The sequence below is a fragment of the Pseudochaenichthys georgianus genome, chromosome 13, assembly GCF_902827115.2.
Source record: "Pseudochaenichthys georgianus chromosome 13, fPseGeo1.2, whole genome shotgun sequence".
NCBI classification, from domain to species: domain Eukaryota; kingdom Metazoa; phylum Chordata; class Actinopteri; order Perciformes; family Channichthyidae; genus Pseudochaenichthys; species Pseudochaenichthys georgianus.
The window spans coordinates 27,509,218-27,536,095 of record NC_047515.1 but is presented as its reverse complement, the minus strand read 5'-3'; the positions used below and the strand labels follow the sequence as shown (position 1 = coordinate 27,536,095).

Genomic DNA, 26,878 nt, shown 5'->3' with positions numbered 1-26,878 from the left:
TTACAAAGTAGATGCATTAAATAATATGTTTTAAATTGAATTATTTCTACCCGTTGAAACTTTTGCTATGGATTACTTAAAAAAAAGAAAACACACAAAAGCCTAGTTTTTGTCTAGCTCAATTTAGCTTTAGCCAATGAGGTGTCCATTGACCAAGGATAAAAGTGTACCCTAAAGGCAATGATTGAAAATATGAAGAGCCTTAATCCTTTCTTTAGAATTGTTAAATTACCAGCTGAATCAGTTGTGTTTTTTTCTCCAAAATTGTAAAATTGTCATGCTTATATGTGCTTGGCAACAATCTAGGAATAACTTTTCTTCCTGGCTTTTTCTGACAGGTCTTAAGACTTTTCAGTATCTAATCCCTATTGACTAGAGTATATCCTGTACAATCTTATGTCAGTAATGATGTTCTATTTGTGATCTCTCCTTTATTATAGACAAGTCATCAGTAGCAGGCTCCGAGGAGGCCGAGCCGCAGTCCCCTCCCACAAAGCCACGGGAGACGCGGCAGAAATCTGTTCAAGACGCTCCTCCCAAGAAGGGCCGCCGGTCGCGCCGCTGTGGTCAATGCTCAGGCTGCCAAGTTCCAGAGGATTGTGGTGTCTGTACCAACTGTCTCGACAAGCCTAAATTTGGAGGACGAAACATCAAAAAGCAGTGCTGCAAGTGAGTCATAGATCATGATCTGTTACAATAGATTATTACAATAGATTATTACAATGTTTAACCAAGTTTTCATAACCAATTGATTTATAATTGCATTTTAAAGAAAATAAAAGTTACATTTTGTCACTCTATTCAGGATGAGGAAGTGTCAGAACTTGCAGTGGATGCCCTCGAAGATGTTTCTTCAGAAGCAAGGCAAAGGCAAGAAAGACAAGAAAAAGAACAAATTGTCTGAGAAGAAGGAGGCTCTCAATCCGGTGAAGGGTCCGATCTCAGAATCTGGCCCTAAGCCCCCGCCTGCACCACCAAAGGAGGAACCTCCCCGCAAAAAGAGTGACACTCCCCCACTCAAGCTGGCAGAGGAGAAGTCGAGACAGCAGTCGTTGTCAAAGCAGTCGTCTCCAGCCCTCGCATCTTCCCCCGCCCCCCTCGACCCCCCCCAGGCGCTCAGCACAGTCCCAGCCCAGTCCCAGTCTCCTGCCCCGACACCAGACTCCAAACCGCCCTCAGTCGCGAGCAGCATCTCCACCAAGAAGGGAAACAAACCGCAGCAGTCTGTCCCAACCTCTTCCTCCTCGTCATCGTCATCCTCCTCTTCCACTTCATCGTCTTCTTCATCCTCATCATCTTCTTCCTCGTCATCTTCAGCCCAGAATTCCCCCTCACAGTCGACGCAATCTCATCAACAACTACAGCAACAACAACTACAGCAACAACAACAACAACAACAACAGCAACAACAACAACAACGGCCTATCACCAGTCAGGCACCTTCAAAAAAAGAGGCTTCACCCAAGATTCCTCTGAGCGAGCTCAAGAAGAAGCCTCAGCAGCAATCATCACAACAGCAGAGCTCAACTACAACCATGTCAGATACAGGTGGATAAAATGTGCACCCTTATGTCCTATAGTAAAGGTAAAATAAATATGTAGTTTATACTTTACTGTATTCTTACATTTATGTCCTGTTTCTTTTGCATAGTTGAATCAAAGCCGTTGAAGAAGCCAACTTCTCGACCTATTCCTCCATCACCTAAACAGAGACCAAAAGACCAGGTAAACAGTAGTCACTTGTATTTTATATATTTTTCCTTTTCACATATGTGGAATGCTCACCTATAATATTCACCCTCCTCTCTCACTCTCCTCTTGTCTAATAACACGAATAGCCGCTGACCACTAAACCCACCAGCAGCAGTACTTTAAACTGGCTAAGCACTCCCTCGACTAGGGGCCAGGCGAAGTCCAGAGCGCCCTGCGACGGAGTGCATCGTATCAGAGTGGATTTCAAGAGGGACCATGATGTGGAGAAGGTGTGGGAGGCTGGCGGCCTCAGCCTGCTCAGCTCTGTGCCTGTCACACCCCGGGTGCTCTGCTTCTTATGTGCAAGCAGCGGGAATGTTGAGGTAAAAAAACGATTTGCTAATGCTAATAATTCCACCTGTATCCTACCGGTGTCTGTATTTATCACCCATCCTTTCTCTATCTGTTGTTTCTCTCTTCTCCTCTATCTAGTTTGTCTTCTGCCAGGTATGCTGTGAACCGTTCCATCTTTTTTGCCTGGGGGAGTCAGAGCGGCCCCTCCAGGAGCAGTTTGAGAACTGGTGTTGTCGACGGTGCAGGTTCTGCCAAGCCTGTGGACGGCAGCATCAGAAAACTAAAGTAAGCCCTTCTGTTCAGTGTTGTTTGTTTAGTTATACACTAAAATGCTACATATGAAGTGAAAGTGTGCAAAGCCTGGACAATCTTCCCTTGAAGGAAACCGGCTAGCCTTTCCAGCAGTCAGCACTTAATCAGCTTATTTGATTCCTGCCATGATGTAATCATTCAATTCAAGTACTGTGTAATTTGTGCATGATGTGAGATGATCTTTGAAGTCCCATTTGAAGGGGCCCTGTGGAGTTTCTGCCTTAGCTGTCTATGTTATTTTTAACATTATACAGCACAGGGGGGCAAAACGGCATTTCCTGACTTTGCTGGTGCATTTCTGTGTTTCTCTGCGTGTTACCGCCACCTGCACATCAGGGAAGTGGTGTAAAACCATTGGCAGGATGTGTGTCAACTGAATGTAGATGCAAGTGCACCAGCGTTCAAGTGGACGAAAAAAAACAGGAACACAATAAAAACAATATTGCTACATAGGGGCAACCTTTGATGTTCCTTGAATATTAAGCAACATTTTTTCAGTTTCAGAGAGAGAAAGTCTCATGAAACAATTGTAAACCTGTCCATGTCTTTTTTTAATTTTGGTACGCATGGATGGGTATTTGTGTGGAAGTAGAAAAGAAAAAAGCTGTGTGTCGCTAATTGTGTCGAGCCAAATCCAAAAACATGATTGCACTTAAGTTGCTGTCTTAAACCTGACGAGTTCCATACAGCTCCCACTAAAGCTTCCTCCTAAAGCCTTAGATAATCTCATGGTCCATGACGCCCGCTTATGAATGTGGCTCTCAATAAACACATAGTTCGAGCTCTGAGTATCATGCTACCACATTATTATGACTTGAGAACACTGTTATGTTGAATCTAGCTCATAACACCGCTGATTGGCTAAGGTGAATGCTACCATTCCAGGTCAGTAAAAGGTGACGTATTTGTATCTAATTCCTGTCGCCAGAACTGTTTTGTTTGTTGTTCATGGACGGTAAAATGTTCGCCTCATTTGCTATTTTTACAATCCCATCTCACTTTTGGCCTCTGTCATTGTAGCAGCAGCTGCTGGAGTGTGATAAGTGCCGTAACAGCTACCACCCAGAGTGCCTGGGTCCCAACCACCCAACCAGACCCACCAAGAAGAAGAGAGTCTGGGTATGGATACACAACACTCTTCCTTTGGACTCCTTTTCACCCTCTCATCTTTATGTAACTGTAACAGTTACACCAGTGTCTGACCAAACTTTTGCAGTATGCTGACACATTTCTCTCTTACCTTTTGTTCACACATTTCTACAAACTCTCACAACAGTGTTGCTTACATTCATGGCACCCTCTCACAGGCAGCGTCTATGAAAACATTGTACTCCTCAGTCCTCACAGTGTCACTTTCACACCATTCCTGCTCTTTACACAACTGCATGCCGGATTTGTCCATGTTGTCACCACCTTATTTATGTGTTCCTTCTTCCTTCTTTAGGTGTGCACCAAGTGTGTGCGTTGTAAGAGTTGTGGAGCCACTAAACCTGGGAAGTCATTGGATGCCCAGTGGTCACATGACTTCTCCATGTGTCATGACTGTGCCAAACTCTTTGCTAAAGGTAAGTGACAAACATGCAGAGCCCAAAAGGATGTTCATGCTTAAAGGGGACCTATCATGCAAAATGCACTTTGTGATGTCTTTTATACATAAATATGTGTCCCCGGTGCGTCGGGGAGCTCATGCAGCGTCAGAAAATAAAACCCTCTCTCTTTTCCTCCGTACCCAAATCTTTTAAAAACGGGTGGACAACAAGCGGATACAGATTCCATCCGAACTGACGTCAATTCGGCGGCAGACCCACAGAAAGTTGCTATCAGAAACAATGCCGGACGTGTTTTGGACGTCTTTGTTTACATTAGCAAGCCTCGCTAACACTCAGAGCTAACCTGTACTGAACAGCACATGTGTTTGAAAAGCAGGGAATAAAAAAGGAACTCACCTTGTGATAAACCCGCAAGGGAAAAAGCATTTGAGCTCCATACTGTTTCAGGATGGCGTTTTATTACAGCAGAATTTAACTTTATCTCCGGTAGAATTCTGATCAGGCATTAGCTCTGCCTCCTCTTATTTATTTTTTTAGGACCCAAAATCTGCATTTCTCTAAACAGGGCTTCAAAAGAGGGGTTTGAGCAGTATGATGCATGGCTACAATGGGTGATCTGTTTGGTATTTTGAAAAAAAAAAATCACAGACATGTTTTATATATGTATACAATACATATACTACAATATATATTTCAAATATAGCATGATAGGTCCACTTTGAAGCAGGGGTAGGCAAGTTTTTGTTGATTTTATATTTCGAAAAAATATCGTAAAAATCTTTCACTATATTCCAATTCAAGAGGTCTGTAAGAAAACTAGACTTCTGCACCTCCTCTTAGCTCTGTCTTCACGCATTTGAAAATCTTGTCTGTGAACTTTAACCAATTACAGGTCCTTTTACAGACCAGCAAGAGAAGGAATTGCTGTGTTTTCAAAGCCTGTTTTTGTTTTTGTGCCTTTTCGTAATAACTGGCTACCCCAGCTTGAAGTAGGCAGTACATATGCACCACCTGGGATTCATTCTGAGATTAAAGAGAAGGATTTCCTAAGAATCTGACCTGTATTTTGAACACTCTTTCTGTAACTTGAGGAAGGTGACAGCCTTGATATTTGAGCGGTTTTAACTCACTGTGCCATCTTCTCTCTCAGGAAACTTCTGCCCACTGTGTGATAAGTGCTACGATGATGATGACTACGACAGCAAGATGATGGAGTGTAGCCGTTGCAACCATTGGGTTCATGCCAAGTGTGAAAATCTGACAGGTATTAAAACACACAACGTTTACTGTGTTTTTACTTCGAGTGCTGACTTTAGTATTCAGCAGCATGTGTTGCACTTAATTTGCCCTGTCAGTTGTCAGTGTCTCTGCAGCTGACTGACAGCCATCCTGTGAGTGATGTCACTTAATAATTGCAGCAATAATGACCTGTCTTCTGTCTCTGGCCCCCAGATGAAATGTACGAGCTGCTATCAAAGCTGCCAGAGAGCGTTGTCTACACCTGCACCAAATGTACTGAGCGCCATCCGGCCGAGTGGAGGACGGTGTTGGAGAGGGAGCTTCAGGGATGCGTTCGCCATGTCCTCACTGCACTGCTCAACTCACGCACATCCTCACACCTGCTACGCTACAGACAGGTGAGATACACACACTGATGTTTCTTCTTCTGTGGTTCCAGTACGAATTCCTTTATAATTTGTGTACTTTTTGTGTACTACTTAATGGATTTTAAGTTTTTTAATTGTATTTGCACGATACACATGTTTAAGTTGCGAACAGCTGAAGCAGTAACCACAGATACATGAGTATAATGGTGAGATATTAACTGATCTTAATGCTTTGGCTTGGGCGCAGGCGGTGAAGCCTCCGGAGCTGAACCCAGAAACAGAGGAGAGTCTTCCATCCCGTCGCTCCCCAGAGGGCCCAGATCCTCCTGTCCTGACAGAGGTCACCTCCACACCTCCCAGTGACTCCCCTGCAGACCTGGAGTCTGTTGAGAAAAAGATGGATCAAGGTCGCTACAATTCAGTGGTAAGCATGTCATTGTTTGAGCAGTATCGCTGGTCAAACTGGATCTGGTGCTTTTTCAAGAGACCATATGAGAGGTTTTGAATTACTTCAAGTATCAACATAAAAAGCTACAGCAGCTTTGACCTTTAACCAGTCTTCATCCTCACTTCACTGTTTTTACAACCAGTCTGTGTGTGTGTGTGTGTGTGTGTGTGTGTGTGTGTGTGTGTGTGTGTGTGTGTGTGTGTGTGTGTGTGTGTGTGTGTGTGTGTGTGTGTGTCTGTTCCTCATTTCATCCACAGTTGGAGTTCAGTGATGACATTGCGAGAATCATTCAGACGGCCATCAACAGTGATGGTGGCCAGCCTGAGAGCAGGAAAGCCAACAGCATGGTCAAATCCTTTTTCATTAGGGTAAGAACCTCAAATCCACTCTAGGTCATATGGATCATATCAGTCCTTTCAACACCACCAAAAACAAATCAAATGAAAGTGCAGTTCACAAGGTCTCTCAAATTCCACAATGAAAAACAGTTGGACAGGTGTACACATTAGGTCATGTCAGGCAGTTTTTATTTTTCAATAACCTCACACAATTTTCAGATATGTATTTTACCCACATGCCTACATGCACATGTTTGATATTTATTCAAATGTAAATAAATATTGTCTTTATCCTAGGGCTGCTCAATTATCGTATTTTAATCGCAATTACGATTTTGGCTTGCAACGATTATAAAAACAACATCATCGAAAAATAAAACGATTATTTATTTATTTTTTATAAAAAAAGAACAACTTTTTATTGGTTTTTCAGTTGAATTATATAGTTCAGGATAATCAACTGTTAAAAACATACAGTTTACTTTTTTTTTTTTAAATAAATGGATGTTTTCAAAGTCAATGGATAATCGTTTTTAATAATCGTAATATCAATTATTGACCCAAATAATGGAGATTATGATTTTTGCCATAATCGAGCAGCCCTACTTTATCCTCTAGGTTAAAGGATATCATAGGTTAAAGGCAAATTTAGTGGCAATAAAAAAAACATTGTACAGACAAAGTAAAAGCGTGTGGCGTGTATACTAAAACGTAGCAACCAGGTGCCAGATCATTGCCAGTTCAATTTAACGAGGCAAAACTCTATGCAGACAATGCTTCTCCCAAAACAAGAGTAAATATGGGGTTGGCGAACACCCTAGCAATATTCTTGTTCATGGAGTATGGAAACATTAAGCTAGCCAAAAGCTTGCCACAAATGCATTTTACGAGGCTGATATGCAAACTTCATTAAATGTTTTGTGTTTCAGCAAATGGACCGAATCTTCCCGTGGTTCAAAGTGAAAGAGTCCAGGCTCTGGGAACGGCAAAAAGTCTCCAAGTGAGTGTCTACCGCACCGTAGTACAAGAAGTTATACCAATAACTTAGTGTCCAGTTTGCAATTGTTACACAGTACAGTTATGTAAACCATAATTTGTCTCTATAAGTTGCTTCTAGAATTTTCTTTACACTGTTATGCGTTGAGGTTTTTGGAAATCAGGTATATTTTGCCATTTTGATTTAAAGGGTTTGAAAGAAATCTCAAACTGACATAACCAGAATTTGACATTCAAAGTGCTCTTAATCTAAATTAGAATTGTGTGTTATGTGCTGGAATTTTCCAAACCTGTAGTGACCGTTATGATTGTTATAACAGAGAACCTTTGAATATAATACTACTCATGTAATATGAACCTTTCCAAAGAGTTTGTTGTAAGCTGCAGTTTTCAAGAACTGTGCTCTATAATTATTGAAATGAGGAGTAAGATGTGGTTTGCCCTTGGAGAAGCTGCACCATCATCTGTATAGAGGAGAAAACCAGAAAGCAGTGAACTAATATTTATCAAATGTGGGGGCTGTCTGTAACAAAACCAATCCAAATTAGTAAGTGGAAATAAGGAGGATCAGGAATTCATCTGATCGTCTCTTTATCATTTTGAGTGATTAAGGACATCTACAAGTCTGTGATGTTCAGTTTTGTTCTCACTCATTTGTGTGCAGAAGGCTTCATATTACTAGCATGCTACAGGCAAAATAATGTCTGTAATGTTCGGGAAGATAGTGGTCACACAATACGCATGACCAGGTGCGAGCAGGACCTATAACATTACCATTGCCATTACATCAAATACAGAAAGAGAGTCTCTTTAAGAATTCAATAAATCATTCATTAAAGGGCCTGAGTGGAGTAGATAGTGGTGGAGTGGTTTTCTTTCAATATGCCTCATTTCAAGATAATGACTGTGATGAGCGAGACCAGTTCAGATGTAAAGCTGGGGTAATTATATTGATTCCACACTTTCTCTGATTTAATGAGCCCAATGGACAGCTTAGTGGTGAATGTAAGTTGGTAATAGACCACAGGAGACCTATACATTCTGATCGATGTCATTTTGAAAGACATCAACAGAGAAGATAAAGTCAGCATGTATGTCTTCACGTGTTTCTTTATTGACAAGAGAATACAGGATCAATGAAACCATCTCCCATAAGATGCAATCAGTTCAGTCAGTGTATTTAAGCATCTGAGCAGTAGCCTCAAACATATTCACGGAGGGCAGCAGCACTATTGATAAGTGCACATGCGTTTACATCCATGATAAATAATGAAATGGTCATAATGAATAATTGATGCTGTTTACAGGGATGACTGGGTAATCATTTGATATTATCTGAAGGAATTACTCAAGGCTCATAGTCAATGCTTTGTGGCTATGTGAACCCTCTGTAATTGAATGCATATTGGATTTGTTCCTACACACACACACACACACACACACACACACACACACACACACACACACACACACACACACACACACACACACACACACACACACACACACACACACACATTTACTAACTCTCTCTTTCACTCGCTTACTCATATAGATATCAGCTTTCCCAGACCATTTACTCTGCCTGTCCTCTAGGCATTGTGGGAGGCAAACCATGAAAGCTTCACATTTCACTTGAAGACTCTTTGATAGATATTTGTGGTTTACTTTGTGGTCAGTGTTGGATTTATTTATTAGTGATCCTTTAAATGCCTGTTTAGCTGCCTCTGCTGCATTAAGTTATGAGACTTCACAAGACACCAATTAACCATCACTGCTTGACTTGGTAAAACTGCTCACATTATAGTCATATGACTTTTATGGCTTCTTGGTAAAAGCCTTTAGATTATAATCTGTATAATAATTTGGAGGGATTAAATACTCTGTTATTGCTTTTCAATATCACTTCAAATCTGTTATCGCTTTCTCTAACACCCTTCATAAAATATTGTATTTGTTTTAATTTCCGTCTGCATTGAGGGATATTTTTCATTTAGTTGATTGCCGGTAAAAAAAAAACAGTTATAACAAACAATAAGCAATCTCAACTTTGTAAATGACCCAATCATTGTTAGCACTGACACACTTATTAATGTTGCCTGTCTCTGTTTTCCGTGGTGCCCCAGCAGCGGGCTTCTCCCCAACGCTGTGCTTCCTCCCTCCCTGGACCACAACTACGCCCAGTGGCAGGAGAGACAGGAGCTCTCCCGCGCTGAGCTCCCCCACCTCATGAAAAAGATCATCCCAGCCCCTCGGCCCAAAACCCCCGGTGAACCAGACTCTCCAGCCTCCCCTCCTCCTCTCCCTTTATCTCTACCTCCACCACCCCCACTGCTGCCTGGTAAGCTATCATGCAAATATATATACAAATACTTACAGGCATGCTTTTTTTGTCACTTATTGATTTTATTATAAATTATTTTTCTACAGATCGTGAAGACAGCCTAGAGCTTCCTCCTCCGCCAGGCGTCAGTGATAACAGGAAATGTGTTCTGTGTCTCAAGTATGGGGATGAAAACACTAATGTGAGTCAGGAACTTTTATTTGTATTTACTTGCACTATTTTATGTTTTATTTGTCCTATGTCCTATATATATGTTGGAAGAGCATGTGACCTACGTTTTTCATTGCCATATCTACACTGTAGCTAATGTGCAAATGACAATAAAGCCTTAAATTGAACCTGTTTGAACTCTCTTTGACAAACATAACAATGACTCTGTCACTGTTTCAGGAGGGTGGCAGGCTGTTGTACATTGGTCAGAATGAGTGGACCCATGTGAACTGCGCACTGTGGTCCGCCGAAGTTTTTGAAGACGACGACGGCTCGCTGAAGAATGTTCACATGGCTGTTCTCAGGGGGAAACAGCTGGTAAGACATTCAGTCTATCGCATCTCTTTTTCTTCACTGTTTTCTTGGCCAGACATTTACAACCTGTTGTTCTTTTTATTCAGCATTGTGAGAAGTGTCAAAAGCCAGGGGCCACAGTTGGCTGCTGCCTCACCTCTTGCACCAGCAACTACCACTTCATGTGCGCCCGCCAGTGCCACTGCGTCTTCCTGGAGGACAAGAAAGTCTATTGTCCAAAGCACAGGGACCTCATCAAGGGAGAAGTAAGAAAAACGAATTACTATAAAATCAGATGTTCATTAATACATTTAGATGGCAGCCACCTTAAAAGTAGGTTCACGTTTTTGTATCTTTGTCATAAATAATAATTCACCTTTCCTATGTTTGTCATTTTTCTCCAGGTGGTGTCTGGGTTTGAGGTGACCCGCAGGATCCTGGTGGACCTGGAGGGCATTAGCTTCAGGAGGAAGTGGCTGGCAGGACTGGAGCCTGAAAATATTCACATGATGATAGGTAGGTTGATCAATGGCAAATGTTGGTGGATAAATGTCCATTTCCTTGATTTACTCCCAGTGTCTAAATGCCTTTTTTAAAACTTTCATTGCAGGATCCATGACTATTGATTGTTTGGGGATACTGACTGAACTCTCAGACTGCAAACGCAAACTCTTCCCTGTAGGATACCAGTGAGTTTTCTTTCTTTTTTTTACCTTTTCATTCACTTGAAAGTCTTCCCTAACAATTGTTTTGTACCTCATCATTATTATCCCTTCAATTAATGTACATCTGCTGGAGGACATTTAAATTGCAAACTGAATAAATTCTCTTTTCTCCAGGTGTTCAAGGGTGTACTGGAGTACTTTGGATGCCAGAAAGCGCTGTGTGTACACCTGTAGGATAATAGTTTGCCACCCAACAGTGATAGAATCTGACCTGAAAAGCATGATGGCTCCTGAGGAGAATCGCACAATAGCCCACAGCCCACTTCACATAGCAGGTAAACTATATTGACTTGATCTAGTTCAGGTTTTAATGTTTTAAAATATGATGTTTATATTTAAATTCTTCTTCTTTCATATCAAGACTTCCCAGATCCATTTGAATCCCCAAGGCGCTCTGAAACCCTTTCCCCCACCGACTCCCCTAAGCTCAGGGTTTACACCAGGAACCGACACCCAAGCTACCCCCCCTGTCAGCGCTTCATAGGCCCCAGACCCATGCCCTCTCCAGGTAAATATGCATCCTTTTTTTTTTAAGAAGACGTTCGTTACATAATTTAGATATGGTTTGTAGAAATGAGTTTCAATTGACCTAGTCCTTGATTCTCACAGATAAGTACCCATTTCAATTTCCCTTTCTTTCTTTTAAGGAGGTACCTCTCATCCCCAAAGCCATGAAATTGTGACAGTAGGCGACTCCCTGGTGAACCCCGGCTTGCGGAATATTGATTCACGTCGCCACAGCTCCCCTTCGCTCTCTCCTTCTTCCCACCAGCTGAACAGACACAGAGGGGTGACCTCCCCACCTCACATTGTGTCACGACCCCTTACCTCTCCCCCTCCCCTCATCCCCTCCCCTGCCAGAGACCCTGAAAAGTCCAGACACATCAGCAAAGACGCTAAGAGTCCAGTCCAGAGAGAAAATGAAAAAGGTAGAACGTTCTCCACAGACAGATACAGACAGCAAGCATCCAGAGACACGGACAAGGGGAGGGTTTCAAGTCAAGACCAAGCTTCTAAGGATTTGGACAAAAATAGATCATCCAGAGAAACAACGCAAAAAGACTCTGACAAGAGTGAAATACCAGCAAAGGAGCCAGAAAAGAGGAGAACGTTAAGCAGAGACCCCGAGAGGGGGCGTCCTCCTAGTAGAGATCCAGAAAAGGGGAGACAAGTTAACAGAGACTCTGAGAAGGGGAGACAGGCTAGCAGAGAGTCAAGCAATAGAGAAACAGATAAAAGCAAATCCTCCTCTAGAGATTCCAGCTATAAGGATACTGATAAATCCAAGTCTCTCAGTAGAGATGCAGGGTTAAGGGACTCTGAGAAGCAAAGACAACATAGCAGGGAAACAGGAAAAGACTCAGGTCAAGGTAAAGACAGACCATCAAGCAGAGACTCTGATAAGGGGAGACCTTCCTCTAGAGATTCCAGTTATAGAAGCTTGGAGAAAAACAAAGACTCTGCCTCGGGGAAAGATAGTAACCCTGGCAGTCAGTCCAAACAGGCTGGAGGTGAGGGTAAGAGCCCCCGACTGGCACCTGCCATCTCAGGCCAGTCCTCCCCCCCTGTGGGCACCGCTGCTCTCACCTGTCAGCAGAGAGGTGGCAGCGCCAAGCAGACGGACAAGCAAGGGAAACATGGAGTCAAAGAACTGGATGTTTCTGCAGGTATGATGCCTCGTCACCGGGCCACCCCCACCTCTAGCATCACCCAGTCTAAGGACAAGCTCAGCTCAGGGAAAGAGAGTAGTAGCTCCACTGGAAATGTAATGCCAGCTTCACTCTACAAGGACTCCGTCGTTGGGAAATCCATGTCCCCACAACCTTCATTCCAGAAGTCCAATTCAAGGAAATCAATTGATCACTCATCAGGTCCAACCACAACAGCACCTATGAAGCCTGTGTGGTCTTCAAGGACACCAGCAGAAGAGGATGTTGTCAAGCGAGGCTCCATGCTCCTAGCCTTACCGGCTACAGCCCTAGCTGCCAAAGACAAACACCCCAAAGTTAAGACTACAGGCAGCAGAGAGGCGTCCAAAGACCGTGAAAGAGAAAAGACTCTTCAAAACAGCAACAGCAGCAACAAATCTCCCCTTCTGAACAATAATACAAAAGCAACCGGCAGCACCAACGCTCATGCTGCTACAAACCCCAGCGCCCACAACAGCAGCAATAGCAAAGCTCCAGTGTTTGGAAACAGCACCAAAGCCCAAGGAAAGGCTCAGGGGGAGAAGCTTGATAACCCAGGAGGGGACAGGTCATCCTCGAAGGGCGGAGAAAATTACTCCTGTCCGGAGAGGAAGAACAGCTCCAGTCTGGAGAACTTACAGCAGCTGCAGCAGGGGGCATTAGCTCCGGAGAAAGGAGTGAAGACCTCCGCTCAGTCTCACACCAAACCAACAACTAACCAGCTGCCGTTGTCCTCTAGAGAGAAGAAGAGATCCGTTAAACCCCCTACTGTAACTGCACTAATCAAGACTGACCCCAATGGGACCGGCAAGGCAGGTAGTATTTCTTCCTCCTGTCCCACGACCACTACCTCCACCGTCTCTTCCGGTCACGGGACCCGTCGCTCTGCACGCTCCGCCCTCTTCTCTTCGCCCTCTGCCAGCAGTAGTGACAGTTCTGAATCTGACACCCAGACTCACACAGAGGAAGAGGATTTGCGCAAGGAGCACTCACACAGCGAGCTCCAAGACCACCACAGCCTCCTCACTCAAGGCACAGAGGATGAGGGTCCCGAAGACAACCACGACAGATGCATGGATGACAAACATCACGAGGACGACAGTGACGGGTCAGGGTCGGCCAAGCGGCGCTATCCTCGACGCAGTGCCCGCGCACGCTCCAACATGTTCTTCGGCCTCACGCCTTTCTACGGGGTTCGCTCGTACGGAGAAGAAGACCTCCCTTTCTACGGCAGTGGGGATGGAACCGGGCCCGTGGTGAAGAGGAGGAGCGGTGGCCGAAAGAAGTCGGCTGAGGGGCAGGTGGATGGGGCAGATGATATGAGCACCTCCTCTTCTTCGTCAGTGGACAGCGGCGACGATGAAGACAGTGAGATGAAACAGAGGGGTAAAGACCCTTACTACTACAACTTCACCCGAACAATAATCAACCCTGGTGAAGGTCTACCATCCATAGAAGGGATAGACCAGTGTCTTGGAAGGGGATCCCAGCTGCAGCGCTTTCTGAAAGACGAGGAGCAGCAACAGCAAATGGCTCAAGGGAAAGCTGAGGAGGACATGCTGAGTGCTCTGTAAGTACACACAATTATTCAGATACAATGATTGCTTTGTATGGTACCAAAGGGTCCATAAGAGTCTATACAAATAAAGTGCTTGCATTCTTATATTTTGTACAAGAGTACAATGTTCTTTGAACTGATGTTTCTTAATGCTAGCAAACAGGCCATGTGTGATGTGTGTCTCCTGCAGGTGTGTGCTTGAGTGATTTGATGCTGAATGAACCCTGTGTTTATCTGTGATTATTTTCTGTTGTCTCTTATAATAAGACATATTTTCTTTGCCGTGTTTGACAGGACCTTAGGCAAGCAGCATATTGGACAGCTAGATGGCGTCGACGATGGCTCGGAGAGCGATACTAGCATCTGCACCACCAGCACCACCACCACGACTAAAGCCACCTCCTCTTCCACGACCCAAAAGAGCACTCCTAGGAGAAGGGGCCGAGAAAGGCACACTGAGAAAGCTGACCCCCATGACTCGAGCAAGGATGCTGACAACAGCGGGGGAGCCACAAGTGGCAACCCGCGAGAAGGCAGAAAGAACCAGAAAGAAAACTGTCTTCCTCTCGGAGGTGGGGTCAAGTCCCAGCCTCAGAGTCAGGGTCAGGATCCTCTCGAGGCCCAACTGTCCCTCAGCACAGACCTTCTTAAATCTGACTCCGACAACAACAACAGTGATGACTGTGGTAACATTTTGCCATCTGACATCATGGAATTTGTCCTCAACACACCTTCCATGTCAATGCAGGCTCTGGGTCAGCAGTCTGAGCCGTCCTCCTCAGAGCTTCTCCTCGATGAGAGCTATGTTGGAGTGGATGTCAACCGGCCCAAAGATATTCTGTTTGAAGACTTTTCCCAGCAGCTGCCCACTGCTGAGAGTGGAGGTGTAGTGGAGAGTAGTGTAAATAGTTCCATATCTGTGGAGGAGCCCTATCTTCCTTTGGAGCTGCCTTCTGACCTCTCGGTCCTGACAACACGCAGCCCTTCCGTCAGCACCAGTCAGAACCACACTGCTGTGAGTCTCATCTCTGAAACCTCAGACCGCACAATGCTGGGCTTGACCTCTGACTCAGAGACCATCGGAGGAGAAAAGAGTGGGGGCAAGAAAAGAGCCGGGCCAAGTGTGTCTCCATCAGAGAAGCAGCATGACACTACAACACAGGTCACAGAGGGTCACATGACTCCTGAGCAGTTTATTCCCAGCCCTGCCATTGGCCAGGTGGTTGAACCCCAAGGGAACCAGGATGTCCCCAGGAGCTCTGGTACCCCGGGTCTGCCGAGGTCACCCTCCCTTCCTATTCAGGGTCAGAAGTACATCCCTGCTTCCGCTGCAGCCGCAGGCAGCCCCGGTCCAGTTCCTGTCCCTGGACCATCCCAGGTTCAGGTTTCCAGCCCAGCACTCATCAAACCGGGCCCTGACAAGCTCATCGTGGTCAACCAGCAGTTCCAGCCTCTTTACGTTCTTCAGACCGTCCCTAATGGTGTTGCCCAAAAAATTGGCGCCGGAGCAATGATGGACACTGTCACACTTACCACAGGGTTGAATACTGCCATATCCACGGCCAAGCCAATATTTCCTGCTGGAGGCAAAGTCCTGGGCACCATGACCCACCCCTCCCAGATTCACACCTTCACAGGAACCACACAGGCAGGTTTCCAGACGGGGGTCCCCAGCACCACCTCAGGGCTTCTCATCGGGTTGCCCCACGAGCCCCAGATTCTGGTCTCAGAAGCTGGTCGGAGTCACAGTGTTGCCATAGTGTCCAGTCCCTCCTCTCTCACTTGTTCCCCGACTGTACTCGCCTCAGCTCACGGCAAAAAGAGGCCCATCCCTCGTACTCGACCAAGAAAGAATAAAAAGCCGGTCCCCTCCCGTAGCCAGCCCACCCTGGCCCCATCTGAAGTTGGCCCTCCCAACATGACCCTAATCAACCTGTCTTCCCCTCAGATTACTGCTACCATCCCTGGCACCCTCTACACTTCTCAGCGCAAGGTCCCAAATATTATCAAGAGACCAAAATCAGGCGGGGTTATGTACTTCGATCCCACTACTCTCCTTCAGCAGAGGATTCCTGGTGTGGCCCAGCCTGGTATCCTGGGCCACGATGCCTCCACTCACCTCATACCTTGCACAGTCTCTGGGCTCAACCCCAGTCGGTCAGTGCTGAATGTTGTGTCTGTGCCCTCTAGTGGTGCCGCTGGCCTTCTTGCACCAGGAACAGTCTCCATCTCCACCCCTGTGCTCGGCTCCACTGAGATCACAGGGCCAATTAGCAACCTCCTGTTCAATGCAGGTCCTCACAGCTTAAGCCTGTCAGATCATCCAATGGTCCTTCAATCAGCAGGCGCTCCTCTGATGCCACAGCTGAGCTCTGTACAGACAACTATAGCCAGCAGCATCTGCGTCCTGCCGTCCCAACAGACTATCAGCATGGCTGTCAACCAGCAAGGAAAGACAGAAGTTAGTCATGTCCACTTACAGCCCAAACCCATCAACAGAACCCACACTGTGGACTCCAGTCACAACACCAACGTTACTCTAGCCACCTCTCTAAGTCCGGCCAAGGGTCGTGTTGTTGGAGTGTTTACAAACACACAAACCTCCGCACACACCCAAAGCAGAAGAATAACTCCCATCTCCAGATCATCGGAGCAAAGGCAGCCTAACTCCAGCACTTCAGGAGCAGAGAAAGGCAAACAGAAAACCAAGAGGAGCAGGCAGAGTTCAGACACAACCAGCGTGAAGAAGCTCAAGGCGGCGCAGGCAGAGGAGCCTCACAGCAACCCCGCAGGACGACATCGCCCAAACCCAAGGTGAGACTGTTATTATTTATGGCTGGTTGAGATGTATTGTGTTTTGGGTTTGTTTCTATTCACATCAATATATGGGAGGAATTGGCAGTGACCTTCTCCAATAGGGTCCTGCATAAAGAATGTGACATTGAGACATTTTTTATTTTGGTTTAAAGTTTTGCCCAGGCAAATTTTCCAAATCACTTTTTTTTGTACCTACATGAACCACCATGTGCATTCCCATACATTATATCAAATGCGCACCACTCATATTAAGAAGGAAATATGTCTGTAGGCCCTATTTCTCACATTATTTCCCTTTTCAAAAACAGCTGTGGAAAACACCAGGAATAATGCCAAGAGTTGAGTTCAACATTATGACTCGTGTGTTAACTGAATGCCAAATTAGTCAGAGAGCCTGGTGTGTGTGTGTGTGTGTGTGTGTGTGTGTGTGTGTGTGTGTGTGTGTGTGTGTGTGTGTGTGTGTGTGTGTGTGTGTGTGTGTGTGTGTGTGTGTGTGTGTGTGTGTGTGTGTGTGTGTGTGTGTGTGTGTGTGTGTGTGTGTGTGTGTGTGTGTGTGTGTGTGTGTGTGTGTGTGTGTGTGTGTGTGTGTGTGTGTGTGTGTGTGTGTGTGTGTGTGTGTGTGTGTGTGTGTGTCTCTCTCCAAGGCTCCAATCTGCCCAGCAACACCATGACAACCAACTGCAGCACTGAGTCCCATAAGAATGCATTGAGGATTATATCTGACAATTTTGCCACCTGTTAAAAAACTATGGCTCCTATAAAAAAAAATACCAGTACTTCTCTCTGCTCTGAAGAAAGATCCGGAACAATTTAACATGCGAATCAATTGGGAGCTAGCTGGACTTTTTGTCTCTTCATGCCCTCAAGAGGCATTTCTTCTTAATTTTTTTTTATTTTCCAACCTAGGAGATGTTTTCCTACGTTTTTCATGAAAAAATATGTCTGAGGAGTGTAGGGTTTGGGAATTATGGCAAGTTTAAAACATTTTTGGGGGAGAATTTCAAGCACTGCTCCACTCTGTTTTGAGATCAAAGCACTCTAGAGCAGTGGTTCTCAACTGGTCAGGCCTCGGGACCCACTTTTTACTTGGTCAATACATCGCGACATTTTGAAGCACTCAAATCTATTCAACAAAAAAACGTGCTGTATTATATACACTTTTCAGCACACAATATTAATAGAAGTGAAGTACAGTGCCTATATCCCTTATATCCCTTCACAGAACTAAAGTATGCTTTTAAAAAAGGTTTAATGAGATGATGGAATCAAAGCTGAACTATATAAAAAGGCACACATGCTGAAAACCCAACCCCAGTAGGGGGGTCTGGGGGGATTCTCCCCCAGGAGATTTTTAGAAATACTAACATAAACTATGCATTCTGGTACACTCTGAGAAGAAAATAAATACATCTATTACTACCCGACATGTTAATAATATTTTTTGCCATTGTTTGTTTTTCACTTTGTTCTGTGTGACTTACTTTAAATTGTGGGTAAGGGTAGATAGCTCCCATTGTTTTGTGACCTGTCAATCATCAAACCGGGGGTCATATTTCATTATGTCTTCATTTTTATCTGAAGTTGTACCCATGGATGTATAAAGAGTAGTTCTACCGCAAAGTTATTCTCCGTGGGGACTTCCGGCAACAATCTTGATTCTGATTGGCCAGAAGACTCGAAAAAACATCAGCAAAGATATTTTATTGAGAAGATGATCACTATGTGACAGAAGTTTTCAAAACCGTTTATGGTCTCCCGTACTTCCAGTCCAACGCCGACTGCATGCACAGCGTTAGAAAATCGGGCCTTCAAAATAGAAGTTTGACTTTTTCCCCCCAAAAAAATCACTCACACATCCGCGACCCACTCCAAACGGGTCCGCGACCCACCAGTTGAGAACCACTGCTCTAGAGTTAACGAGCTGCTCCATCCACACTAATGTTACAATCTGAAAAAGGCCTCTCCACCAAGCTCCAAACTAAGTTCAATATCTCAAAAAGTGTAAAAGATATCAAAAATATCTGAAGGTCTTGTGATCATTTGAAAGTTGGAATGAAGTGTCTAGCTGAAAGTATGTGGAAGGAGTAGCATTTGGCACAAGGTGTAGGAAAAGTGGATTTGAAGGCATCTCCCATTTACTTCAATGTTAAAAAAAGAGTTTAAAAAGCTGAATATTTCAAAAAGTCTAAAATATTTTAAAAAATGTGAAGGTTTCCCATCGATTCCTGAAAAGGCTGAATAGTTTAATATTTGAATGGTTTCTGTAGCTGAAAATAAGCTAAAGTATTGGCTGAAATAATAATAATAATAAGTTTAAGGGGATTAAAGATTCGAAAAACTGTAGTGGAATGCTGTGGCACAGCATTCACACTAATTACCTGTTGCTGACAGGCAATATGGATAATTTTTAAATGGAGTCCGGCACAGAGCTTACTCCATATAAAGACACAGGGGCTTCACTGCAGCAAACTTCACATATAACATTTACTGCAAAATAGCATCTGTAATCTGTTTTATGAAATGATATGTTCTGCCTGTTTATTACCTGTATGCTTTGTTAAACTGACTTTAGCAGGCTTCCACCACTTACCACTCTAACTCTCATTTATTACTCACTACTGCAGAATAGTGAAAACACTGGAATGGATATTTGAAATTATTAGGCCTGACAGGAGTTCTTGTTGTACAATTATTGGGGAAACACTGGTTCAAGTACAGAGAATTGAAATATCTCACCTTGAATTAATCTATAACTTTCAGTTGTTTTTAGTACTTTGCATAAAATATATTCCCATCTTCCTTTCTAGCAGTTCCAAAGAGCTGAGCTACCCTGAACCCATGGACACAGGCAAACCCGCTGACAAGGCAACCAACAAGAGGTATGCAGCCGTCCATTGATTCCAGGTAACCATCGTCATACTGAATATACAGAATAACTCTAATGCTTGCCTTAAATCTTTTCTAGTGTGCTTGGTAAAAAGAAGACATCTGAAGGTCCTGTGGTACCGGGGAAAGTAGTGGGGAAAGACAAACCATCAGCAGCAGGGGGGGCAGCGTCTCTTCCTGTGGCTTCACCACCTGACGAAGAGGGAAACAGCAGGGATACCGGCCTGGACAGCAAACCCAAGAAGGGCATCATCTTTGAAATCTGCAGCGAGGACGGCTTCCACATCCGCTGTGAGAGTATCGAAGGTCAGAACAAAGAACCTCACATTCACTGTTTTAAAAAAGTATAAAGCTATAATGAGCTTGTTGCTGAAAATAAAGTCCACAGTGCTGTTTGTTATCACAAAGAACGGATGCTTTATATTATGTTTTAACACAAATCATTACTGTTCTTGCAAAATGCTCTTTAGAAATGTAATAAAACGTATTAAAATGTGTGTAAAACATTGAACTTAAATATGAAATACTGACCCTTCACAGAGGCTTGGAAATCCCTGACTGATAAGGTGCAGGAAGCTCGCTCCAACGCACGGCTAAATGAGCTCTCCTTTGAAGGTGAGGCATCACTCTAACTTCCCCACAAAACAAAGAATAGATACGTTTTTGTGTTCGTAAAAGATTCATTGTTAACGTTTGTCTTTGTTCCTCCCAGGTGTGAATGGTTTGAAGATGCTGGGAGTCGTGCACGAGGCCGTGGTCTTCCTGCTGGAGCAGCTTTACGGCTCCAGACACTGTCGCAGCTACCGCTTCCGCTTCCATAAGCCAGAGGAAACAGAGGAACCTCCCATCAACCCTCACGGGTCGGCTCGTGCAGAGATCAACCACAGGTAAAGAAGGGACACACACGCGCACACACACGCACACACCTAGGCTTCTTTGTATGCCTTACAATACAGTTTGCCAATACAGTTGTTGTGTATTTTTCTTATGTTCGTCATTGCTGTCTTTATTATATTAACAGCCCTTTGAGTCATGCTTTGTGATATTGGGCTGTTATAAACTTTCACTTGACTTGACCAGGGTAATCAAAAACCCTTTTTCTGACTTAATGCTCATTATTAAAAAAACAGTTTTAAACAAACTTGTAACCAAAAACCTGTTCTGAATCTTGTGCGTTTGTGTTTCTGACTACTGTCTCGCCCACCTGCTTTCCCTTCAGGAGGTCTATATTTGACATGTTCAATTTCTTGGCATCAAAACATCGCCAGCCTCCTGAGTACAGTCAGCAAGAAGACGATGACGATGAAGGGCAGCTCCGGACAGCTAGGTCAGTTTCTAAAAACACAAAATCTCCGTTATGTATTCACAGAAAATACATACTGTCTTTGTGCCACTGCTACACTTCAATGTCTCCCCTAAAGGATCAAGATCAATTAAAGCTTAAGACTGTCAACAGTTCTAAAATAACATTTTGTGAGATTATCACTTAAGACCACAGCATTTATTTGTCATGTTGCTGTTGCAGGCGTGCCTCCATGGAGCTTCCCCTGGCTGTGAGATTCAAACAGCTCAAGGTCACATCTAAGGAAACGGTTGGAGTTTACAGGTAATCATTTATAAATCTTTTAAGCTGATAAAAAGCTGTAAAATATGAAGATAATATACAATGTGACATGACAAAATGCAGTCTTAAACCATTACTGTAATTAACTGTATCCCTCTACAGGTCTCCCATTCATGGCCGAGGTCTTTTCTGCAAGAAACCCATTGATGCTGCGGAGATGATCATTGAATATTCTGGAAATGTCATCCGGTCTGTGCTCACTGACAAACGGGAGAAATATTACGATGGAAAGGTGAGGTCTTAGGATCTTTGAGTTAAAGATGTATTCGTTCAATGTTTTAACCTGACTTATAGGTGTATGACATATCATTCATAAAACCTTAAACCTCTGTTTTTTTTTCCCTCCAAGGGGATTGGCTGTTACATGTTCCGCATCGATGACTATGAGGTGGTGGATGCCACTGTGCATGGCAACGCCGCCCGCTTCATCAACCATTCCTGTGAGCCCAACTGCTACTCCCGGGTCATCACTGTGGACGGCCAGAAGCACATCGTCATCTTCGCCTCTCGACGCATCTACTGTGGAGAAGAGCTCACCTACGACTACAAGTTCCCCATCGAGGATGCCAGCAACAAGCTACCCTGCAACTGCGGCGCCAAGAAGTGTCGCAAGTTCCTCAACTGAACTCTAAACGACTGAAAGAGGACTGCAAATCTGTGGAGCAGTGCTGCCATGTTCTGATTGTTCAGGTGGACTTCCTGTGTCCGGCCTGCGTAGGACCGCTGCCATCAGGGCGCGAGCTTTGAGTGTTTCTGCTGCACGTGTTAGCAGGAAACACTGGCAGCGGCCGCGGGTCGTACTGTACAAATAGGAAGGGCCATTTTGGAGGAGGGGCCACTTGTAGAGATTCCAACATATTGTGCCTCCTTTTGTCTCATTAACAGTTGGCATGGGGAGATCACCTTCAGAGGTGAGTCCTGAAACAGTTTGGCCTTCATAGCATTGCAATATTAACTTTAATTTACATTTGGATGATAAAGTTACCCCTTCATATTTTTTACATTGGCCCATCCTCCTTAATTTTATAAAAAATATTTTACGGTCCACTAATGCTGAGATGTGAAAAAATTCAAAGAACTCGGTTCCGTTTTACACCAAAGTGCAATTTGTTGAAGGGACTGGGAAGAGATATTTTACTAGAAAGAAAAATTGTTAAAATCTTTTTTTTATTTATATTGCAGTGTCGAATGTTATTGATGTACATCTCCCTGTCTGAATATGTGCTAATGCCTTCAGAGCTGTTGTGATTTACAGGAACCTTCCCCTAGGTGTGTACATTAACACTGTAAATAGGAGCTGCTTTTCAGTGAGCAGCCTGACAGGAGCTGTACCGGTCGAAACAGCAGGGGGAGCTGTGGCCACAGAAAGGAAGAGAGAAAAAAGAGACAAGCGGGTAGAAATGTAGATTTGTTTAAAAAAAGAAAACCGTTATTTTTGGCCGTTCCTGTATGGGATGATATCTGAGGTCGATAGCATCCGTTGTACTTAAATTGACTTTGGTCTGACAGCTATGTCGACATGTTATCGGTGGGATTAAGCCTCTGGCATGACAGAGCGAGGCAGCTAGAGATTCTGGTGGACTGACAGCCAAGGGACTGGAGAACCCTACTGATGTGCTTTAGTAGACGTATTTAAAATCTTTTGGAGCAGATCTTACAGAAACACACAGATCCATGCTGTTGTTATTATCAAACGTGCTTTTGGTAATTATTATATAAGCTCTGACTTTTGAGTCTCGTTCCAAATTACAGCAGCAGAGAGAACCAAACATCACGCCCTTGAATTGAATTTTCACACAGCTGGATTTCTTCTTGGCCTGTTGTGATAACCATTACTATGGAAAATGTTTTTTTTAATTTGTATTACGTCTTTTAAACTCTTGTCTGTTTATCTTGTCTTTTTTATTATGGACATGAAAATATCAAGCTTGCTTTGAAAAAACAAATGTAAATAATGTATATTTTTCTACAAAAAAAGACTTAAAAAGCACTCACTAGTGAATAGCACTAAATGATGGTATTTATATTTTTTAAGAATCGTATTTATTTTGTGGCCATTTTTGTAGGAAATAGAGGTTTACAGACACTAATGCTCGGTCTCTATGTTTTGTATTCCGCTGCCTTTTCGAAGTTGTTTTTGTTGTCATTTCATTTTGTCTTTGTTTTCTTTGTAGCCTGAATGTTTTCTTTGATTCCAAAGACTGACACTGGTCTGTGGCTTGGTCCCGTTGAGTTCAGTCCACCAGTAGATCTCTTATCTATCGCGGGCAGTTTGTTCAGAGCTGACGGTTATTTTCCTTGTCCCAGTTCTAGCAGTATGGCAGTCGTGAACTATTATTATGCACTTGAGAGCAAAGATTGTTGATCCATAGCAGATATCTCCTCTCTCCAGCCTTATTGTCACCACATCACACCACACCGAGAATCAAGTCCACTTACCGGCCGCTCCAAGGCAGTCCTAACAAAATGTTTCTCTTGTCACGTTTAAAACGTAAGTCCCATCAAACTGTTTTATCCCTCTGCAGACATATCATAAAGAGGTGCCTTTATTTTAATGCTACCAACAGCATTCACTAAAACCCTGTCGAGCCAATCTGTTTATTAAAGAAACCACTTCCATCAAGAAATCACTTCTTATCCTCTCTCTCCCTGTGGTTTGCCTTAGTTGAAAATGAGCATGCCTTGTCCCGGACCGAATATTTGATCAGACTGTTTAGACTGACAGGTTCCACTATGCGACTTAAGTCTTTGTTTTTGTCCCTTCTTAACTAATTTATTGTTGTCCGTCATTCACGCTGACTTTGTCATCACCTAAAGGCCGTTAGCAGTTCCTCCCACACTTCTTCCTAAAACAAAAGTATGATCCACACGGTTTGCACTTTAGCTGTGACACGGGCACTGAACACACATAGGACAACCCTCTCTCCAGACAATGCAACTCCAATACTGAAAACCACAAGCACAGATAGTCACTGAAAATACTTAGAGTTTGTGCATCAGGCCGTGGTATAAAACTGAGTTTGGTCATTTTGAATTACTCTTGATGATAAGCGTTTGAGGCAAAGTGCACTTGACTCTTTTTCTGCAACTAAGTGAAGGCAGGGACCACTCCGGCAGCCCTTCCTTCCTGAAGGTGCAGCGTGTACAAACCCTCGGCTAGCCTTTTCCATTTAGGGCCCCAGATCAGGTCTTGAGGTGACTGACGGGCCGGTGGTTGTACAGCTGCACCTTCATCGGGCTCGCTGGGATCAGCTGCTAAGGTCAACTATGAATGTATATTCCTTCTCCACAACACCAGACTTGTGATACTTTGTCAGCTACATTTGTTTTCAGTTCTTGCGTCAACAACCTTGGTACATATGGACGATATGTAGATGCTCAAACTGGGCGGCAGCAGCGGTTTAATTTCAGCACTGGGAATAATAATAAAGTGTGAACAGCAGTGGCGTTTCTGTCTGTGGGACAACATGTTCTCACTGGGTTAGCTCAATACTTATCGCCAGCATCGGTGATTAAAACACGTTAACTGATGCCAAGGGCTCTGTACGGCTCTCACTCCTCGAGATCCACTTCGGTGAACAATAAGTCATTCACTCCACTGTTTAACAGCATATATACAATAAGGAAATGGTGTTTGTTGTTTCTCTGGATTTCAGTTTACCACGCCACACCAGTGGCTCTTTGTCATTATCTGTAATTATAGTATAAATACATAACAATATTATACGGAAACATGCATAGTAATTTCTTGTACTTTAGTATCTATACAATATATGGAATGGACAGACACACTTAGTTACAGTAGAAAAACAGCAGATTTATAATGGTTAATAGCAATGTTTCAATGTACTCTATAATGGTTTTGTGTTACAGTACTATCAGATGAAACTTAACGTGCATCATTCTTTCGTATCTTGATATCCAGTACCAATTTTGCTGTGCCTGCGAACGTTCCTCCATCACAAGGAGCACTGCAGTTTTTCTTTTCACTTTTGTTTCTGGAAAGGATCGGTTTTTATGTGATGAGAAATGTAACTGTATTAATGTGGTTGTAAACTTCTTGAGGTCAGCCATTTTGTTTTTATCCCCTCTGGTTGATGTAGTGAATGTTTTTTTTCTTTGTACGTTTTAACAGGGACTTTTTTTTAGAAGGCTTACTTGATGTGGTATAAATTAAGAGTTTGGTTCAGTGGAGACTCACCAGAAGTTTTAAAGATCTTACCAAAATGCAGTTTTACCATTTTGGAAAACCTCTCATGTCTCCCACCTCTCTCCTCCGAAGCTTTGGTTGTACTTATCATGTACTGTTTTTTATTTTTATAGAAAGTCATAATGCTGATGTTGAAAACTTTTAATTTATTTATTTTGTGCAACATCCACCCTGAATTGTTTTTTTACAAGTTAAAGTTTGGGAGAGGTCGGATGAGTACGTATTTGTAATTTTCTAATTGTTTCTTGTGTATAGAAGTTATCAGCCTATGGGATGTGGTGTCACAGAGCGAGCGGCTGTAGGACGTGCAAAAGAGGGATCATGGGTCATGAACAAGCTTGTTTCTTATGCCTTGAATATACCTTTGTCTTATTCCTCCTGCTCTCCATAATAACGGTATTCATGATTTCAACATCATATTTTCTCCTGTTTAAAAAGTGTTCTTTCAATACACATCAACAAAATGAAGGATGACTACCACAGTAAAACAGACCACAAACTACTTGGTTGAATGTATAATTAGGAAACAAAGTTGTAAATACGTGTAAAAAGAAAAGTTTCTAATCATGTTTATTTTCTATGCACTTTTTTATTTAAGTGATAGTTTAAATAATAAACATGTCTCCTTTACTCTTCTTTGTCTCTTGCTTCGTTTAATGAATGATAAAAAACGTATATTGTCTTGAAAAATTCCAGCACTGTCTAGCTAATTTATATCTAACAGAAATATATATTCAATTGAATTGTTTAGGTGCTAGGATTCGATCTAATCTCTGCTCTCTGGATGCTGGAAACATCAGTCTGCTTTTTGACGTGTCTTTCACCAAAATGTCTCAAAAGACTGAGAAACTAGAAAACTTCATTTGAGAGAGAGAACCGGAGATCAGGACTCTCTGAGTGTTTAGATAGTCAGACGTTATCTCAGTGGGTCTCAAACGGTTTGGTCACGATTTATGTAAACAATTATTTCCGAGGCACACGTTTATACGATCATTATAGTTATAAAAAAATAAGAGAATAAATAAGAAAAACAGGTATGAAATATTATATGATGATATGATGACAAAAACTTTAAAAGGATGATTTGTAAAATATCCATAACGAAAAAGAAAATCTGTTTACAGTTCTGTTTCAAATGGGTCTTGAGAGATGTATCCATAGATCTCTTCATGTTGCTCTCAAAGTGCACCAGATTGATGCTTTTAACTTCAATGTTTTAAAAAAC

The 26,878-nt window shown here is 43.3% G+C and overlaps 1 protein-coding gene across 2 annotated transcripts in view; it reads left to right on the top strand.

The window, feature by feature from the left end:
- The window catches only part of kmt2a (lysine (K)-specific methyltransferase 2A), a 43,243-nt gene extending 16,955 nt beyond the window's left edge, over positions 1-26,288 (top strand). Inside the window, exons 5-34 of one of the 2 annotated variants that reach the window (XM_071205195.1) lie at positions 441-669; positions 806-1,548; positions 1,652-1,725; positions 1,839-2,075; positions 2,185-2,331; positions 3,379-3,477; positions 3,803-3,923; positions 5,059-5,172; positions 5,361-5,545; positions 5,763-5,939; positions 6,221-6,331; positions 7,231-7,301; positions 9,427-9,638; positions 9,728-9,822; positions 10,032-10,169; positions 10,253-10,411; positions 10,550-10,661; positions 10,756-10,834; positions 10,985-11,145; positions 11,232-11,378; positions 11,518-14,128; positions 14,411-16,930; positions 19,741-19,812; positions 19,899-20,125; positions 20,360-20,434; positions 20,532-20,706; positions 21,039-21,146; positions 21,345-21,425; positions 21,546-21,675; positions 21,793-26,288. In XM_071205195.1, coding sequence (XP_071061296.1) covers positions 441-669; positions 806-1,548; positions 1,652-1,725; positions 1,839-2,075; positions 2,185-2,331; positions 3,379-3,477; positions 3,803-3,923; positions 5,059-5,172; positions 5,361-5,545; positions 5,763-5,939; positions 6,221-6,331; positions 7,231-7,301; positions 9,427-9,638; positions 9,728-9,822; positions 10,032-10,169; positions 10,253-10,411; positions 10,550-10,661; positions 10,756-10,834; positions 10,985-11,145; positions 11,232-11,378; positions 11,518-14,128; positions 14,411-16,930; positions 19,741-19,812; positions 19,899-20,125; positions 20,360-20,434; positions 20,532-20,706; positions 21,039-21,146; positions 21,345-21,425; positions 21,546-21,675; positions 21,793-22,068 — 9,686 coding nt within the window. In that variant the 3' untranslated portion in view covers positions 22,069-26,288. Of the gene's footprint in view, positions 1-440; positions 670-805; positions 1,549-1,651; positions 1,726-1,838; positions 2,076-2,184; positions 2,332-3,378; positions 3,478-3,802; positions 3,924-5,058; positions 5,173-5,360; positions 5,546-5,762; positions 5,940-6,220; positions 6,332-7,230; positions 7,302-9,423; positions 9,639-9,727; positions 9,823-10,031; positions 10,170-10,252; positions 10,412-10,549; positions 10,662-10,755; positions 10,835-10,984; positions 11,146-11,231; positions 11,379-11,517; positions 14,129-14,410; positions 16,931-19,740; positions 19,813-19,898; positions 20,126-20,359; positions 20,435-20,531; positions 20,707-21,038; positions 21,147-21,344; positions 21,426-21,545; positions 21,676-21,792 lie in introns of both variants that reach the window. The other variant, XM_034097557.1, reaches the window with a different exon arrangement.
- The last annotated feature ends 590 nt before the right edge of the window (positions 26,289-26,878 follow it).